The sequence below is a fragment of the Quercus robur genome, chromosome 8, assembly GCF_932294415.1.
Source record: "Quercus robur chromosome 8, dhQueRobu3.1, whole genome shotgun sequence".
NCBI lineage: Eukaryota > Viridiplantae > Streptophyta > Magnoliopsida > Fagales > Fagaceae > Quercus > Quercus robur.
This window is the reverse complement of record NC_065541.1, coordinates 64,378,444-64,394,293: the sequence shown is the minus strand read 5'-3', so window position 1 is coordinate 64,394,293 and position 15,850 is coordinate 64,378,444. Positions and strand designations below refer to the sequence as shown.

Sequence of the window (15,850 nt, the reverse complement as noted above, 5' to 3'; positions counted from 1 at the left end):
ATAAAAGCTTATCTTATCCCATTCTCTTATTGTAGTTTTTTTTATGTTACTTAAGCCAGTGACTGAGAGAGAGGTTGCGGGATGTATTTCCAACTAGTTGAGATAAGTCTTCTTTTTTTTTTTTTTTTCTTTTTTTTGGGAGGAACGAGATAAGTCTTCTTTAAATAAAGAAAATAGAAAATCACATTATATAATGACGTCTTTTCATGTCCCACAAATGTAAAGTGCTCCATTCTTTTCTGGGTAAAAGCTGAAAAGGAATAGAAATAAATGTCTTCCAAGTCAAAGTTCAAGGCGCTATAACTTGAAATAACCTATCTTCTTTTGGCTTTCATCTGATTCTGATCTTTATTACCAAAACAAAATTCAGCGACTGTACTATGTATAGCCGCTATAGTGCACAAAATTTCACATAACAACCAACAAAAAATTAACAAAATGACAAACAGACAAGGCAACAAAAAGTAACAAAAATTAATCAGATAAAACTAAAAATTATGTCACAAAAACAGAAAAACAAAACACCCCAGCCTCATCCACTCACAATTCGACACGTTTCCATTCATTAATTCACATCAATCTTTTCTCCCCTACATAATACAATCAAATTTTCCAAAAGTTGAAGTTGTCAACTTATTGGCAGTCCAAATTTTGTCGTTATTAAAGAAAGAAATGATATATTCGTAATATTTTTATAACAAATTTTAAGTGGTAGATTATTATTGTTAGGTAAAAAAGTAATCTTAATATTAGGTTCAAATTTGAACTAATAACAACTAACCACTTATACTTTGTTATGAAAATATCGTAAACGTAACATTTCTTTATTAACCACGTGGGATTTTGATTTTTTTTTTTATCTTTTTTAATTGGACACGTATTGCATGAACTCGGAATCGGACTCAAGTGCAAGCATTGTTTGGGGACTCAAAACCACTTCTAAATCGACGGTTCCGGTGCCTTCTCTTCCAGGAAAGGCAGAGATCTTACCGTCGAATTTGTTAGCCCCACCGCTCCTAACAGCCAAAGGTCGGCCCCACCCGAAATCATTGTCGTACATTGGAAATCTGGGCGAGCTGCCCATCGTGATGGTTGCACCGTCGAAGTTCCCCAGTGGGAAACACTTGGGATTGCTCTCCCAATCCCCAACAAAACGACGCACCATCGTGTCGTTGTGAGCCTTCACGTTTACACTCAGCTGCTCCGCGATCCAACGTGGATCCCTAGACGACACGTCACCCGCTGACGCATGAGTTACTATGCTTTGAATTGCGTTCCCGAAGTAATACGCGTCCAGCTTCGGCTCTAACCTGTGCCGAACATTCACCGCCATCTTAAACGTCGTCGTTTTCTGACTGGGCAGCTTCCTCGCACGTGTCACTGCTCGCCACAGCAGCGCGCAGAGGGACTGAAACGACGAAATCTCGCCGGTTTTTTTGTCGTTTTGATTGTTTCTGTTGTTGTTGTTGTTATTATTATTACTACTCAGCCAGCTTTTCAGGTACGTGTCGTTACTCAGCTTCCCCATTAACTCGACGGCGTTAATGTCTCCGTTTTCGCTGCTCCGTTTCTTGTTCGTTGTTGCCTTGAGTTTCTGAATTGCTTCTCTGCTGAAGCTGAAAACTCTCTCGAGTAACGGTTGGTTAACGTCGAAGGTTACTTCCGGTCCGCCTTCGGGTAATTTTAACACGGAGGAGGAAATCAAAGCGCAGTCTCTGGTGAAGTCTGGTCGTTTGTTGATTTTGCTCGCTCCGCGGCAGAGTTCGGCGAAGGAGTTGAAGAAATTCCAAAACGACGTGCCGTCCACTACGGAGTGGCACACGGCGCAGCCGACGAAAACGCCGTCAGCGAGCTCGGTGACCTGAACTGCCAAGATCGGCTTGAAGTGGGCGCTGTAACTAACGGTTCGGTCAAAGTCAAACGGGTAAAACTCCTTGACACAATCCGGAGTGTGACCCGGAGCCAAAACGTCGCTGACGAATAAATTACCGCTAGCTGTGGCGTGGAAGAACTCGGCTCCGGCGTCGTTGCATGCGATGTACACGTGGCCGTTGGAGTCGGTGACCAATCGGCCGGCGAGAGGAGGGAAGTGAGAGAGAGCTTGAGAGAGGCCGAGTTTGAGGAGGGAGAGAAGGGTTTCGATGGGAAAAGGTGGGAGATTGAAGAGCACACCCTTTTGGATGTAGTGAACGGAGAGCATAGGGAGGTCTGAAACGGTGAGTTTCAAGTCTCCGAGTGTGGACTTTTGGTCTGGAACTATAACACATTTCGACACCACACTTGTTAGTGATGAAGAAGAAGTAGAGAAAGCTGTTGGGCAAGGCATTTTTCTGGAAATATTAACGTGGCTCTCGCTCTCGCTTCTGTGTCTGTATGTGGGATTGCGAGTGAGGAGTGAGGACAGAGATAGAGTTGGAAATGGTATTTATAGCAAATGAGACGAGTTTTTTTTTTTGAGAAAAAAATGAGATGAGTTTTGGTTCATGAACTTGCTGAGATGGTGGGTGAGACTGTTTTAATTTTTTTTTTTTAATTTTTGTTTTTTGTTTGGGTGTTATCTGGTGCTTTGACTGTAAATATTTTGATGGGTTGGAGCATATGATTACTAAACACGTGTCTTTGTGGGGAGGTTTTGGGGGTGTTTGGTGAGTGTTTCCAAACAATTTTCAATTTTTAAACAACATTTCACGTATTTTCATACATTTTTTCACCCACACGTATTTCCACAAAAATTTTTAAACAACAATTTTCAGTTTTTAAACACATGTACCAAACGGGTCCTTTGCCTCTGTATTTGTATTTCGATTTTTTTTTTAATTGGCTGATGTGAGACCAGTTCGACCGTCACGATAATATGTTGGAAGAAAAGGCCAAGGAAATGCATTGTGAAAATCTTAATGGAGAGATTTTTCTTTTTTTTAATAAAAGTTTCAATTTATGACGTCCGCTTCTGATAATAGTTCTTTAATATAATTGGTAACCACATGTCTTTGTGGGTTGGAGCATATGATTGGCAACCACGTGTCTTTGTGGAGGTTTTGCCTCTATAATTGTATTTTGCTTCTTTTTTTTTTATTGGCTTATGTGAGATCAGTTCGACTGTCACGATAATATGTCAGAGGGAAAGGCCAAGGAAATGTGTTGCGAAAATCTTAATGGAGAGTTTTTTTTTTTTTTTTTAAATGATAGTTTCAATCTATAATGTCCGCTTCTGATGATAGCTATTTAATATAAAAATACAACACACACAAATCAATTAGTTCATGCTTTTATGCTATAACAGTATTAATGCCAAAGAAATTTATTGAAACTGTTTGATGTTTTTAGTGTATATTTGGATAAGGTTTTTTTTTTTTTTTTTTTTTACATAAAATTGTATTTATATTTATGGGGTACAAGAATTTAAATAAGGTATTTGAGCCACGTGTCATACCCATGGCCAAGGAGGCCATTATCACGCCAAGGAGATCACACGCTCAGACAGTAAAGCCATGTCAATGGCACGTTACCAGAAGGGGTCATATTGTAGAGAAAGAGTTTCGGCGAGAGGGTTAGTCCTGACATGACTGAAGGGATGGTGGCTACAACCACATTGAATGCATCCCACCAAACCTCCTAACTACATTTATGTGGAGAAGAATCATGAACAGTGCTGCCTTAGCTGCTCCAACTCACAAGGGGCTTGGGAATGTGTCTGATGGAACAAGTACTTAAGTAGTGGCCTAGACGATTAACAAATGGAGGGCCAAGATCATCTAAAGGGAGTTATATAATGTAAGAGACCTTCTAGGGAGTGGGGATCGGAAAATCTGGAGAGAAGACACTGTAGCAACAAAAACTGAAATTGTATCTAAGTCCAAAAGAACAATATTCAAGAATCATTCTCCTCGGACTTCGTTGAGGAAGGATTTCCTTACTTAGAACTTGTCTTTCTTTGCTTTCTTAGTATCTTTAATCTAGTGCGCGTTGCGTGATTCATTGAAGCTTAACTTTTAAGCCCACTCTCTACAAATTCATTATATTGGACTCTTTAGGCCTTAATGCATTCATCTTTTGGGCTCAAGACCAAAACTTTCCCTTACAATATTCATTTTTAATAAATAATCTTTTAAGCATAAAGATAAACATGTATAGTATATAGGTTCTAAGTTTCTTGCCCTTCCCTTCTCCACCCCTCTCCTCTTTAATTTAAAAGGGATGAAAATGTTATTCCTTTGGTCTTATTTTGTTTATCTACTATTCCATATTCCATTTTGAAATATTCCCAAGAATAAAAACTATAATTGTAATTAATTTATTAAGATTTCATTTATTTCACTGAAAAATGTAATTCTTTTGGTCATTATAGGCTTTTATTATGAGTTTTAAGTGTCATTTATTAGGGCTTAATTTAGAATTTAAGTTATCTTCTTGTCTTAAAAACAATTTTTTAAAGCTTCATTATTTGTTGGGTATAGCTTAATAAAAACAATTTATAAAAATAAAAATAAAATTAAAAAGAAAAAGGAAAAAAATAGGATAGTGATAGAAACTCATATAGAAACTCATATCCTTTTTTTATTTGGTAAGAAATTGTGCTTCTATTTTTGGCCCGAGTCACTTAACTATTACACTTTATGTCTATTAGAAAATTTAAGAATTCCATGAGTCAATAGTAAGATAAATTGAACTTAAGAGTTAGGATCACCAAATTTAAGTCACACCCCCATTGTCCATACTAATAAGCCCACCACTTCGATATCCTGTTGAGGATGAAAATCATATCTGTAGGGACACGATTTTTAACGACCCAAGGATGACGTTGGGCTCGTGTGTAAAGGGCCCGAACAATATGATTTGTAGAGAGTGGGTTTGGAAAGGCCTGCCTTTGGGCGCTGGGTTTCGGTCTGGTCCGGTTTCATGAGCGATCATACAAAGATGGGTTTGGACTGTATAGCTGAGCCTTGCATCAATGTAGTTTGAAAGGTTTGACTCCTCGGAATTATTCCGAGGAGCATTACATTCTCACCATTCCTCCTCCTTTTTCTTCCTTCTTTCTCTGGGCCCCCCTCTTTTTTAGCTCTCTTTTCCCTTTTATACTAGTATTCACTTCCCCTTCTTCATCTACGTGTCAGTTTCTCCTTATTTGGGATAATTACTCGTCCTATCAATCCGTACTTCAAAGTGGTTGGGAAAAGTTTGATAGCATGGTATGGAGTATGGGCTTGTCAGGCGCTGGGCTCAACATTATGGTGTTGGCAGCTTTCTCGTTTGTACTGCTCTTGTACTGAGTTTGTCCTTTTCCCACAGACGTTTTGTGAGGTGTTGAGCGTGAGATCGTCCTCGGCCACATTCTTGGGCCGTTAAGGGGCTTTCGTCATACGTCCTCAACAGTAGGCTCCTCGGCTTGGGCTTTGGGCCCTTAATGTGAAGTGGGCTGGGATTTCAAATTTCAGTCTCCACAATATCCTTGATGATGGATATTGCTAAATGATATTTTTTTTTAATTGAATTTTTTTTTAAAAAAAGACAAACAAAATAGAAACGGGAACATAAATTAAGCACCTAGTCGAAATACAAGAGTAGGTGAGTGATGTACATCCCAAGAAACTCTTGGATGAGTTGAGCACTAAGACAATGAATCCTAATTATATATATGTTAACCACAAATGACAATTGACTATCAATTATCAATATTTAGTTAACATTACATCAAATATTATAAAATATTATTCTCAAAAAAAAAATTATAAAATATCAAATTTTGCTAGTATTGCATTATTTTAAATATTAAATAAAGTGATATTTGGAGATTGTTTGGGATATGATGAAAAGATCAACTTATTTAAGTTTTTAGCTTCTTTTTGGTATTATATATGAGTTTCATTGTACTATTAAGTTAGCTTTTAACTTTATTTTCCTACACTTTTGACAAAAACTTTCAATTTTAACTAAATAAGATGTTTTCAAACGAACCTTTAATATACTATTAAATAAATATATAAAAATATTTCTTAGATATGGTTCTTAAAATATATATATATATATATATTTCTTAGAAAACAAAGAGTATCTTATTCACTATTCAGAAGATCTCTAAAGGAACAAGATAGTTACTTAAAATAAAAGAAAAAATTGCACTTCCAACAATTATTGGTGGACAAAACTTAAGTACAGAACCTTAGATACTATTTTTTAGGTTCCCCTCGTAAGATTTAGCTATTTGGCTATTTAACTAAAAAATACACTTTCATCCCATGAGAAAAAATCCACATGACAGAATCTTAAAAATGATATTTAAGGAATAGCACCTAAATACTATACCTAAATATTACTTATTATTGGTTTACACTGAATTATCAATGTAAGATTTATATTGTAGATTAAATAAATGTATACAATGTTGTACATATTTACATAAAATTGTACATATTTATTTAACTTATACGGAAAATGATATTTAACTTATACAGTAAATCTTACGTTAACTGTACCATGTAAGCCGACGGAATTCATAATTTTCCTTGTATTCAAAATAATGGCGAGTTTGGCGTTGACAAGCAATAGAATGGTGGGACCATGAAGGTGTATGGTGCGACAAATAATGGCCATTTATGGAAAGGGCCATTAGACTCATGAGAGAGAGATATCATATATTGTCTCTGTTTGAGAGGTACTGCAGATTTTTGTGATACAGTTTAGAGATCAGATTACAATAGAATCTCCAGAAGATTAGATTTTTCTTCAAATCTCAGGAGTATCCCACATCCCACTAGACTCTGCCTTGAGTTACACACATACCAGATCTGCTTCCAAATCATAAAGGATCCATTTTGTACTCAAAATTTAGATATTTGCCGCATGTTAGTACTATAATCTTAACAACAGTATTAGCTGCCAAAAAGGAGCAATTACCAAGAGAAAAATTAGTACGGATCAACTTAGAAGTAACTCCAACTTGCCCACTTGTCACCACGTATTGAATATTCTTATACTAGGGAGACCTCATTTTTTGCGATAGTTAATCTTATTACATGATTTTGTTATTGGTTTCAATTATTAAATCAATTGAAAAGCAATCCACATGGATCTTTTTACCAGACCAAGAAATATTTTCAATGGAAAGTGCATAATTTGATCTCCACCTAAGACTATTCAAAGACAAAATAACCCAATTATGATCCTAATCTCACGTTTATACGTAATTCAATAAAAACGTGTCTTTTACAAGCGACAAAAACAAAAAGATAGATGAACTAACAAGAGATTTTACTCTCTTTTTTGTCATAAAAAAACAAAAGAAAATTTACGAGGATAAGTGATTCAAATAAAAATAAAAATAAGAAAGTATTCACAAGGAAAGGAAATTATTACGAGATTCCCCCACCCCAAGTTATGACTTGGAGTTACAGTATTTATGATAATAGAACCCAAAAAAAAAAAAATCTAGCAAATTACTATTGTAGGGACATGATTTTTAACGACCCAAGGATGACGTTAGACTCGTGTGTAAAGGGCCCGAACAATATGATTTGTAGAGAGTGGGTTTGGAAAGGCCTGCCTTTGGGCGCTGGGTTTCGGTCTGGTCCCGGTTTCATGAGCGATCATACAAAGATGGGTTTGGACTGTATAGCTGAGCCTTGCATCAATGTAGTTTGAAAGGTTTGACTCCTCAGAATTATTCCGAGGAGCATTACATTCTCACCATTCCTCCTCCTTTTTCTTCCTTCTTTCTCCGGGGCCCTCTCTTTTTTAGCTCTCTTTTCCCTTTTATACTAGTATTCACTTCCCCTTCTTCATCTACGTGTCAGTTTCTCCTTATTTGGGGTAATTACTCGTCCTATCAATCTGTACGTCAGAGTGGTTGGGAAAAGCTGGATAGCATGGTATGGAGTATGGGCTTGTCAGGCGCTGGGCTCCACATTATGGTGTTGGCAGCTTTCTCGTTTGTACTGCTCTTGTACTGAGTTTGTCCTTTTCTCACAGACGTTTTGTGAGGTGTTGAGCGTGAGATCGTCCTCGGCCACATTCTTGGGCCGTTAAGGGGCTTTCATCATACGTCCTCGATAGTAGGCTCCTCGGCTTAGGCTTTGGGCCCTTAATGTGAAGTGGGCTGAGATTTCAAATTTCAGGCCCCACAACTATATACACATGCTCGTTACATAAGAAGCATCAATTAAATATTTATGATGATAGAACCTAAGAGATGGCAACCTTATCCCAAAAATTAAATGTCCATTAAAAAAAAGGACACCCATTTTTTAAATCATACAATGAAAAATTGTCATATTAATTTTTTACTTAAAACTCAATACATCCTACCACACTTAATAATACCACATCAACTTTTTACTTAAAACATGAAATATTGTGTTTATTGAGATATTATCGTGTATAATCATATGCATTTATGTTTTAGTAATACAATGATGTGACATATTCTTATTGAAAGCTATAAACCTAAGAATTTACACCAAGTTTTTATAGAATATAACCTCACTTTAAAATTCCTAAGATTGTTGAAAATGTCACTAACATTCTCAATCCCACTTTGTATGAATCTAGATTTCCTTTTAAACAACTCCCATATATGGAAAAAAGTAGACACTATTTCTCTTTGTCCACTAGCTAATAGTTGCCAAAATATATCATTAATAGTGTGCTATCACTTGATCCCACGACTGGTCAATTAGAAAACCTGAATGACTGATTTTCTTTGGAGTATTAATACCTCTCTATCATTGTCATTTGTGTTTGAGGTAAAAACTTAAATAGAGAGTTTGGAGAAACAATGTTATTAACTTTAATCTATGTAATGCCTTATCAATTTTAAAATAGGAAATGACAATTTTAATATTTTTAAATGTTATTATTTACATGAACAAATATTTTAATTTTTTTAACCAGGTTCTAAGCAAAAATATTTTTTTAAATGTATATATATGTCTTAGAATTTTTAACAAAAGTCAAATGCAAAATAAAATAATAAAATCGTATCAAGTTAAAGTCAATAACCTTACAGTTCAACTTGCACTTTTTAATGTTCTTAATGAAGACATATGAAGTTCAAATTTATCATTTCCAAATATTGAATTATTTAAAAAATTGAAAATAATCAGGATTGGGGTCACTCATTCAATATCTTTTTATCCACTCATTTTTTTTCTTAATTAATCACTTAATAAAACAGATAATGCATTCATCTCAAAACTAAATTCACTTTCATTGTTTATTTGCATATAGAATTAACTAAGAATATTTATGTTAGATTAAATTTCTGTTTAATGGATTATAAGCAGAGAGAGATCTTTAGGGGTTGTTTGGTAGGGTATTTTAAACAATAGTTTTCAGTATTTAAACAATATTACACGTATTTTTACATACTTTTTCATCTATACGTATTTCTAAAAAATACAAACAACGTTACTAGAACAATATTGCCAAACCACTCCTAATTATTCCATAGCTGTTTTTACGATATAATTAAAACAAAAAACAAAACTGTCATTGCCCTTTTTTTTTTCTTTTTGAGAATCATCATTGCTGACTTACTTTGCTTAATCAATCAGTATACTTGTTGTCAGTTGGAACTGTAAAATAAGGTTTGAGAAGATTCCACGACAAACTAAATTTGCCCATGCAAAAGTTAATTAATCAAATACGAAGCGCCGACTATTTACGTTCTGTATGTTTGCTGTCAATCATCTCCAAATCCCAAGAAAGGTCGGCTTTTAAAATCTTTTTTACTGTTTAGCTAATCCTGAACTGTCTTTTAATTAAGAGAAAATTAATTACGTCTACTTGGAATATATACATATAGATTCTTATGTTATATATTACTTAATTATATTGATTGATACACGTAATGCATTTTAATATAGCTTATGTTTGAGATTATATACCTGTTAGGAAAAAAAAAAAAGTCGGTTAGCTAAGAATCTCTTACAACCGCCATTTTTGATTTGTCCGCATTTTTGGCAGAGTGCTTAAAATTTTAAATGTGACATCTTAATTAATTAAAACTACACATTTGGTATTAGCTAGCTAGCTGCATATGTGGCTTAATTAATTGTTTGACTTAGGAGGTCCAATATTAATTATTGTTTATTTTATAGTCCTTATATTAAAAAAAAAAATAGTACGATTAGTAAAGCCATGGTGTTCAAGAACTATAGGACCCAAAACATTGCTCTTTGTCATTTTCCACGTGTATGACAGTTCAAGACCAAGTTGTGTATATTGGTGTTCGAGAAACCATGATGTGTCTAAGGACTAAGGGCCTCACAAACACTCACAATCCCAAACACAATGTATTTGCAATGAACTTTGACACTTGCCACGTGTCTTCCAGTTCAAGTCCAACCATGAAAGGGCCTCCCAATATTGCAGTGCTTATATATATTATGGCTTTTTATTATGTTCACCTCCCTCGGTGATTCAGGTTCTTTGATTTCGTAATTATTTAATGAGGGTTAACTAGTGCTTGCTGCACTAACAGCTTGTTAATTTGATATTGGGAAATAAAAGAAAATAGATTAAAACAAGGATTTAGGAAGACGATGACGTTTTCAAAGCTCGATATGAAAGCTCCTATTGAGATCCAATGCGCTTTTTTATTGAGATTTTAAATACAAACTCTCTTTACTCTCAAAAATCACTTCGATTGAGATTTTTGTGGGTGTTTCTCTTCATGATTGCTTTTGTTTGAAAATTTGGGTTAGTTGGGCTTTTTATACTTGAAAATTTAAGTGCAAACCTTGCTCCTAATGATGTGAGATTAGCTTTGTATTGGATTTTCAAGAGAAAAACTACTCAAATGATTCCACCAAGCTCGATTTGCATATGCAACTAGAATAGTTCATTAAGCTTTTGAAAGAATTTGTAATTTAACATGGTAAGAAGAAAATCTTGAGTTTGATCTTTTTTTTCTTCACTCTACCTTCCATTTAAAATCTCAAGTATTGGGCTTCATTTATTAAAAGGGACTTTAAGCTTACACGTGAAGGTAAGTGTTAAATGCGATTAAATAATTAAATTTACCATATTTCATTAGTTTAAACCTCTAGAACAATTGGTAATTTAACAACGTACGCATAAATAGGATTTTTTAAAGTACTTTGAGTGTTTTATTTGAAGAGAGCCTTTCAATAAGAAGAACCAAGTGTATTGTCATTGGGAAGGAGGGCTTAAGTTGTGTGAGGTGCAAAATAAAATGTCTATAATTGTCCATTTTTTAAGTATGCTCTGGAAACAAGCTTAAAGAGACATTTCATTTTCTTTTCAATTTACGATTTAGGCCTAGCCATGCACGTATTATTTTATTTCATTTTGTGTTAGAACTCATTTCTCTCTCCCTTGAGTGTGTGTTTGTTTTTCCAAAAAAAAAAAAAAAAAAAAAAAAAACCATATCTCCTTATTTTGTATTTAGAAAATTTAAATTTTTGAGTTCATGTAATTAATTTTTTTTGTTACAATACTTAATTATCATGTATATTTATTTATATAAGTATAATACAAAACAGTGAGAATGATGCTACAATCAAATACATGTCTGTTTCTATTTGGTATCAGAGCACTTTTAGCCTTCAACTCCTCTTCTTCTTCATCTTCTTCAATTAAAGTGTGTATGTTTAGCAATTAGTTTGTTTCTCCAAAAAAAAAAAAAAAAAAACACACCACCACACCTTACCCACTTCTTCTCTTCCTTCCTTGTCAAATGCTTATTATTTTCTCTCCATTAAATTAAATTACCAACAACAATTATCCCTACCGGAAAATCCCATCACTTCCTTGTCTTAAAGGTCCAAATCTTCTTGGTTTCATTGATGGTTCCAACCCATGCCCTCCATCTTGCATCAACAATTTCAATCCCCTGGACTAAACAAGACCAACATCTCAAGAGCCTTCTCATTTCTTTCTTATCTGATGAAATCGTACCACTAGTTGTTAGCCTCTCTTTATCTAAAAGAATATGAGAAATTATATTTTACCCCCCTAAACTATACTCCTTTTGACACTTACCCCTTAAACTATTACATGTATAACATTCGTCCCCCTTAAACTATAAGAGTGCACACTTACCTCTTAAAATATTACTTGTAACACTTTGCACCTCATCCCATAGATAATAGTTTCGATAAGTGTGCATTTTCATAGTTTATGAGGTAAAATATGCACTTTCATAATTTAGGAAGTAAGGGTAAAAGGATTTTAAGGGGATAAAGTATGCACTTTCATAATTTAGGGGAACAAAATGTAATTTCTCCCAAGAAATTGGGACCACTCTTAAAGCATCTCACTTGCCTCTGCTTCCAATACTTGTATCTTTCAGATTCATACGCAATTACAAAGTCTCAAACAAGATGATCTTTCCCTCACTCAATTCCTACACAAAGCAAAATCCTTTTTGGTGATCACAGCTACAAGCCATCCACTCCCACCTCAAGACTTCAACATATGCATTTTCAAAGGCCCCAAATCTAAGTTTCATGACTTGGTTATTACCTTGGTCACTTAGTCTACTACAATCTCCTTTTCCGAGCTCCACAATCTTTTCCTTAGTGGGCATTTGGCAAAATATAAGCTCGTTTTTTACTTAAATTATCTACAAAGCTTTTTTAAAATAAGTTATTTTTTAACTTTTTGTCTCATATTAGACAAATAAGCTACCAAAAATAGTAGTAATGAATTTCTCCATTTAGACGCTATCTCCTCTATTAATCTCAACCCTATACCCACACCCCACATGCCAATACTGCACAAAACTGGTTCTCCGTCTTCATACAGAGGTCGTGATTGTCACTCTCGATGTCTGGCACCGCGTGGTGGTCAATATTATTTTTAACGTCAACTCGAGTTTTAGCTTTCAATTCGAATCACGCAAATCACAAATACATAGTGCAGAAATCAACCCACTTTTCGGGTTGAACAAAAAGTTCGATTCATGGCTTTACGACTGAGCCACTTTATTGACTGTAGTTTCTCTCACTACTCTTATAACATGATTATCATCATATGAAAAAAATTTCTTAAACCTGTACCGTCCTCGTTTATTAGACGAATTTGAATCTCAAACTTCAATTCAAGGTAGTGCCACAACTATGTTAATTAGATCAGTTCTAAGTTCTAACCCTAAAAAATTAAATTAGTTCTATCCTATTCTGCTTAAGAAATATATAATCAAGTCTTTAAAAAGCACAGAGATCCAAATATATATATCCAACATACTCAACTGATGTGACAAAACGAAATGGAGGGCTCATAGAACAGGAATTTTAGAATTTTCCACTAGATCTAGATAGATGGAACAATGAACCTTTTTGTGAAAGAAAAAAAAATATAGCCCATACATGGTACCTAATACCTTTGTGTCGTTAATGGGTTTATTTTAGGTCCAATTATCGTTTTTTGATGACGGCACGAGTCAAAAGGTTGACACTATAGCTTTTAGGTATAAATATATTAGTTTTTTTAAAGGCTTTGTTTGAAGGGGTGCGCATTCATGCACCATTAATTATGTGGACTCTGCATGAGTGTTATCTCGTTGACGTTCTTTGAATTAAGCCATGGGCCGGCCTAGCCTCTTCGCTGAAAGGTTCACACGACCAAACCAGTCCTTTTCTTTTTTATCTTTTTTGTCTTACCCTATTGACCAAACTATTATTGATATAACGATACCTTTCAAAGAATTTATTAAAACCATAACACAATGAAACTTAAGCATTGTTTTTGCCCTATTTAGTAATCTTGTACACTCTTTGCAATGGCACTTTTCTAGTTCTTAATTCATTTTTTTTTATACAAATTAACATTAATTGTAAAGGACAAACCTAAAAAACATGACAATAGAGACTACAAATAATCCTTCAATATTTCATAATCTAAGTGTAGGATTAAGGGCTTAAATTATATATTGGACCTTGGGCCTTGGCCGAGAGCGTGAGTGGTCCGAGGAGGAACAAATGGTAATGAATGGTTCAGGCGTAGGATTTAATGAGTAAGATACAAATGGGAAGGTTGTCCGAGGAGGAATATCTCCTTAGATACGATAAGTACAGCTCAAATATGTATTCCAATTATCAGAGTGACCTTTCATGAAGCTCCAGTGATAGGGAAGTATATCATGAACATACGAGAATGAGGGGAACCCAAAAATATCTAAGGGAAAACTGTTACCACCGCATTAAATGCACTATAACTACTTTTCTGGTCGCATTTATGTGGAGAAGACCTCTGAACAGTATTGTCTTGACTATCACAACTCACAGAAAGTCAAAAAGGGTGTCTAATGGGATAGGTACTTAAATAAGGGCTCAGATGACCAACAAGTGTAGGATTAAGATAGTTCAAAGGGAGCTATATAATGTAAGAGACCCTCCATGAGGAAGGGATCGAAAAAATAGAGAAAGAATACTGTAGCAATCAAAATCGTATTTGTGCTCAACCATTATTGATCTATATATAAAACTTCTCTCCTCAGACAGGGAATTCATTCAGTTTTATGTTCCTTGTTTTTGCTTTATCATCCTCTAAACTCATATTAGCCGTTGTCAAATTCATTAGGGTCTAGTTCTTTGACCCACTCTCTACAAATTTATTGTATTGGGCTCACTGGGTCAATATCCCATACATCTTGGGCTTGGGCTGCAAAATGTGTCCATACACTAAGTATTAATAATTTCCTAAGATTCCATACTTATAAAACTTTCTTTTTTTTGATAGATTATTTATAAATTAAGCCTATATATATATATCAATGATCATTTTTCTGAGAATAAAATTAAACATCTATATACTCCAAAGGGATTAAGGGACAAAACCTTATCATGAGAAGAATATAATTAAGAACGAGCATGTTAACTATTAGAGTTGCTTGATAGTGAGGTGATTAGGTTCTGTTTGGAGATTTTGAGGTTTTAGTAACCAAAAAAAATGGTTAGGTACGTAGTTTGGACGGAGAAGATGGTGACTAATTACAAGCTAGGGTTCTAGGATTTATAATTATATATTCAGCACAAAAAAAAAGGGGGGGGGGGGGGGGGGGTTCTTGGACAGCTTGTCCAACGGCAAAAGGTCCTATATATATATTTTATATGAAATTCCAAGGATAAGTTAATTCCTAAACGCTTATTAGTTGTAGGTATAGAGGTCCCCCCAGGGCCCCCATACCCATTGTACCAAACAAACTAACAAATCGATGGCCTGAACGTGGTCTTTTCCCATCTACTACTATAACTGTCGTGAAGCAAATTTCGAGTAAATTAAGAACACTAATTTATTTATTTGTTTATGTACTTATTCTTATTCTTTTTCTTATAACTACACCTTGTACCCTAGCGACCCCACCCCCACCCCCCCCCCCCCCCCCCCCCCCCCCCCCACCCCCCACGCAAATTTATTGAAAGCAATAGAAAATGACTTTGAATATCTATTCTATCAATCTATCTCCACCATCATCTTGGTGCTCAGATATTTACAATGTCGACACAGTGAATTCTTTTATTCAGAACCTTAGAATGTGATAAAGGGAAAAGATAACAGATAAGGAAACAATGTATCAAAAGCAAGATTCTTCTTCTTGATCTTGCAACCTTAGGGCTAAGGAAGAGTCAGTTTACTAAGGAGTGGAAATGCTAGAGTTCATTGAAAGTTTAGGGTAGCTAGGCATGCCGAAAATGTGAAATGGACCACTAATAATGGCTACACGCCGCATTTGTAGATACGTATTTCTAGCTAGCTAGCTAGAATATTATGGCAACAAGATTGTATTCGTGCAAGACTCTGTAACTCACCCAAATGCATGCATGTTATCAAGAATTTTGATAATGGTGGTGATCGTGTGGTCCAAAATGTGGGAATCATCGTAACCCAT

At 35.0% G+C, this 15,850-nt stretch overlaps 1 protein-coding gene across 1 annotated transcript; it reads right to left on the bottom strand.

The window, feature by feature from the left end:
* Positions 1–465: 465 nt before the first annotated feature.
* LOC126697667 (uncharacterized acetyltransferase At3g50280) lies at positions 466–2,412 on the bottom strand. Its single transcript, XM_050394747.1, has one exon. It carries the CDS (start codon positions 2,324–2,326, stop codon positions 866–868), a length of 1,461 nt encoding a protein of 486 aa, XP_050250704.1. The 5' UTR covers positions 2,327–2,412; the 3' UTR covers positions 466–865.
* Positions 2,413–15,850: the final 13,438 nt, after the last annotated feature.